Genomic DNA, 4,314 nt, shown 5'->3' with positions numbered 1-4,314 from the left:
TTTTTCTTTTTTTTTTTTTTTTTTTTTTTTTTTAAGAGAGAGAGAGAGAATATTTATTTATTTTTTTTAGTTTTCGGCGGACACAACATCTTTGTTTGTATGTGGTGCTGAGGATCGAACCCGGGCCGCACGCATGCCAGGCGAGCGCGCTACCGCTTGAGCCACATCCCCAGCCCACTTTCACATTTTTCCAGAGCCTATGGGTATCAAGTAGAAACCAGGATGCCTTGTCAGAAATCAGTTAAGTAGGCCTGCACCCTGGCTATGAGTTCACATTAACCCAAGGGTGCTTACCTGAGATGACCTCACCACCGTGGCCCTGTTTGAGGAAGCTGAAGACAGTTTTCTGGTGATAAGCACAGTCGATGCATGCCTGGACAGCCTGCTGCAATACCACAGAGGCACGGGCTGGCCCAAAATGGTCAGGGAGCTGTTGGATCTTCTTCTTATCTAAGTGAGGGCCTGGGCTGCCATTCTTGTTCAAGTAGATACAAACTACAGGAGACAAAAAATCCAAGAGACTTATAGAGTGTCTGGCACAGAGAATTCAAAAGCACAGTGTTCTCTTCCACTTTTTTATTAATTATTTTTCTTAGTTGTAGATGGACAGAATGCCTTTATTTTATTTGTTTTATTTTTATGTGGTGCTGAGGATAGAACCCAGTGCTTCTCACATGCTAGGCAAGGGCTCTGCCACTGAGCTACAGTTCCAGCCCCTCTCTTGCATTTATTATGCCCTGAGCTTTGATCCCCACTAGGAGTCTCAGCAGGTTTCCGTTTGAAACACTGCAAGGGATAAACGGTGGGGGTCAAGTTACCAGCAGACTAAATTGCATGACCAAGGGCTCTGAGAATACAGCCTTGCTGGAAGAATAGCCCAGAGCAAAAACCAAAGGACAGAATATGTACTTTGTCTTCTGTGTTTTGAAAAACAAAACAAAACAAAACAAAAAAACCTCAACATTTCCCCAGATGTATGAACTTTCATTTTTTGTACTTGGTTGCCTCATAAATTCTTTACACCTCTCAACTTGTATCTATGTAAGGAGCTGTGGGACCATGGTAATAATGGCAAGAGAGTACTCATATATGTGTATATTTGGTATTGGACATAGAATCATCACACCACTGGTCGCTTGCCTTGTTTTCTATTCTGGGCCTTATAATTTTTTTACTATCTTCTACATCAATACTCAGACCCCAAAAGAGTAATACAAATAGAAAAGAATAAAATAAAATATAGAAAAATAATATGAAAAGGGTCTATAAGACTCATGTATATATTCTTTCTCTCAGAAGTTCTCCTGTCAAGATTGCTGGGCACTCTCTTGGTTGCTGACCTCCATGTGGCACTGGTGTGTGTGGGGGTTCGGGGCAAAGGAGATGGAAGCCATTCTAAATGCTGTTGTGTCCTTGGCCTCTGGGAAGGACCTACATCAGCTTGGTCAGTAATGACATTCTCTCTCCTGATGTCCTTTCAGGCTTCTACTGAGTAGTGGGTACTGTTCTTACTTGCACTGAGTGGGTAGGAGGGCAAAAATCTCCTTTGCTATTAAAGGCAAAAAGTGTCAGGGCACTAGTTATGTGGGCTGCTGGATAAACTGCCATCCTCTTTGGGTCTCAGGTTCATTGTCTATAAAGATGAGGGGGTTGAACTGATGCTCTCTGAGGAATCTCCACCTGTATAGCTCTAAAGGGAAGCAATATGAAGAGGAAAAAAAGAAAGGAAAATAGAAAGATGGTAAGCTGGATGAGGAAGGTAATAGGAGAAAAAGGAAAAAATCATAAATGAGATAAATTGAACATATACATTTCACTCTATTCTCTCCTAATTCTAAGAGGAGACAACAATAACATTTTGGAAGTTGGAAAGCAGATTGGAAAAGTAGCAACTAGAGCCAGGGGTGGTGGTTTGCCTGGGATTCCAGTAACCTGGGAGGCTGAGGTGTAGTATCACATGTCCAAGGGGTTTGAGAGCCACCTGGGCACATAGCAAGATATCTCAAAACAAACACACACAAAAAAGAAGAGAAGTAGTACTGAGTTGGTATATACAAGAAAGAAGAATTCCTTCAAGCAAGAATGGGGAATGATGAAAACCAAGCTGTTTTATCCCCTAATTACAAAGGCCTAAGTATTGGCAAAATGGTAACTCTGAAAGTGAATATAAAGTATATTTAATAAAAGAAGGCTCAGTTGAGGTATGTTAAGGAAAGTGAGGATTTCTATGTCTAATAATGTGATTCTTCTACTAAAACCACTTAAACACAAACACATATATAAGTATTAAAGTATTAAAAGTAAGTGTATTAAAAGTAAGTGACAACAAATGGTTCGAAAAGACACTTATAAGAATGCTCAAATTAACTCCAAATTAGAACCAAATACCTATCAACAGATATACAAATTGTGGTATAGTTATTTAATAGAATATCACCTGGAAATAAAAAAAAGAACCACTGACAGGTGCAACAATATAGGTGCTACTCAGAAATATTATTTGGAATGAAAGAAACAAAATACAAAAGTACACGTAGCATGTTTCATTCCTATTCAGTTCAAGAATGGGAAAACCAATCTATAGTGGTAAAAATCAGAATCTACATGGAGCAGAGACTGACTGGGAGGAGGCCTGAGGGGACTTCTGTGGTGGCAGAAACATCTTACATCTTGATCAGGGTTGTAGTTACAGGGGTGCTGACATTATTAAAATTCATCCAAGTGTACACTTAAGATTATACATTTCACGAATACAAACTTTATCTCAATTAAAACATACAAAGGAAAAAATATAACTAGCTTGGTGTTATAGATTAGATATGCAGTATCCTCAAAAAGCTCATGTGTGAGATAATACAAGTATATTCAGAGGCAAAATTATTAGGTTATGAGAGCCTTAACATAATCAGTCAATCAGTCCACTGATATGGATTAACTAGGTGATTAGGTGGTAATTGTAGGGAGGTAGGCTGTGGCTGGAGGAGGTGGGCCACTGGGGGTGTGCTTTTGGTACTTATATTTTGTCCCTGGTGAGCACAGCTCTCTCTGCTTCTTGTTGTCATATCCTGAGCAGATTTCTTCTGCCATGCCTTTCCACCAGGATATTCTGCCTCATCCTGGCCATCTATGGACAGAGACCTCTGAAACTGTGAGCCAAAATAAACTTCCTCATCTAATTGTTCCTGTCAGATCTTTTGGTCACAGCAACAGAAAAGCTGACTAAAACAGAAATGGTACTGTGAAGTGGGGTCACTGCTGTGATTAACCTGTCCATGTGCTTCAGAAGCATCTGAAGCTGCAAATTGTTGCAGTTGGGGGAATTTTGAAAGTTTATGCAAGCTGAAAAGCTTTAGAACATTGTAAGTGGAGCTTAATGGGCTATTTTTATGGGTGTCCAGAACCAGAATGTTGCCAGGGCTGTGGACAGTAAAGACTGGGCTCATGAGGTTTCAGAGGAGGAGAACTCTATTGGAAATTGAACTAGAGGCCATTCATGTAATATTCTGGCAAAGAAGTTGTATACATTTTGCCCATGTCCTGAAACTTTTTGTGAAGCCAAATTAAAGGTCATGTACTAGTCCATCAGTGGAGGAAATTCCAAGGTATCCGAGCATTCAGATATTGCCAGTGGCTTTTAGCCAAGTTTACTGTGATAATCAGGAGTAGCAGGCAAAGATGAAAGATTTGAAAAACTTGCACTTTGGCCAGAAAAATACAAGTAAAACTAGGGCTAAGCAAATTGTGGTTGTTAAAGCAATTAAACCAAAAAAGCACTAAATAAATACTTTACCCAGAGACAATAGGAAAGATGGCTTGCAGGATTCTCGGGAATTGGCAAGACCACACCCATCTCAGGCTCAGGGGTAAAGTAAAAATTCCTTTGAGAAGAGACCATGGGGGCACTCTGCTTACACTGTGTGTCCTAGGAAGTTGTTTCACTGTGCTTAGCTGCCCAGGCATTCAGAGGCTGCTGCAGTCATAGTTCCCAAAGGGCTGGCTACTGCTTAAAATAGTGGCAGACTTTGGCATTGATCATGTGGTGCTGGTTCTGCAGGAATGCAGGATACTAGGTTAGGAGATCACGGTGGCTTCCATCAAGATTTCAAAGGAAGGCCTGGGAGGCCAGACAAAGTGTAGCAGGGGGGCTGGGATTGTGGCTCAGCAGTAGAGTGCTCGCCTAGCACGGGTGGGACCCGGGTTTGATTCTCAGTGCCACATAAAATAAAATAAAATAAAATAAAATAAAGGCACTGTGTTGTGTCCATCTACAAAAAAGATTCTCTCTCTCTCTCTCAAAAAAAAAAAAAAAAAAAT

The 4,314-nt window shown here is 40.6% G+C and overlaps 1 protein-coding gene across 26 annotated transcripts in view; it reads right to left on the bottom strand.

Moving 5' to 3' along the window:
• Window positions 1-4,314, bottom strand: part of LOC107141895 (Scm polycomb group protein homolog 1) — a 158,934-nt gene that overhangs the window by 31,899 nt on the left and 122,721 nt on the right. For all 26 annotated transcript variants that reach the window (XM_048815650.1, XM_048815647.1, XM_048815635.1 and 23 more), the window contains one exon: window positions 295-495. In XM_048815650.1, the coding sequence (XP_048671607.1) occupies window positions 295-495 (201 nt within the window). The remainder of the gene's footprint in view (window positions 1-294; window positions 496-4,314) is intronic.

This window comes from Marmota marmota, unplaced genomic scaffold, assembly GCF_001458135.2.
Source record: "Marmota marmota marmota unplaced genomic scaffold, marMar, whole genome shotgun sequence".
NCBI classification, from domain to species: domain Eukaryota; kingdom Metazoa; phylum Chordata; class Mammalia; order Rodentia; family Sciuridae; genus Marmota; species Marmota marmota.
This window is presented reverse-complemented; position numbering and strand designations above follow the sequence as displayed.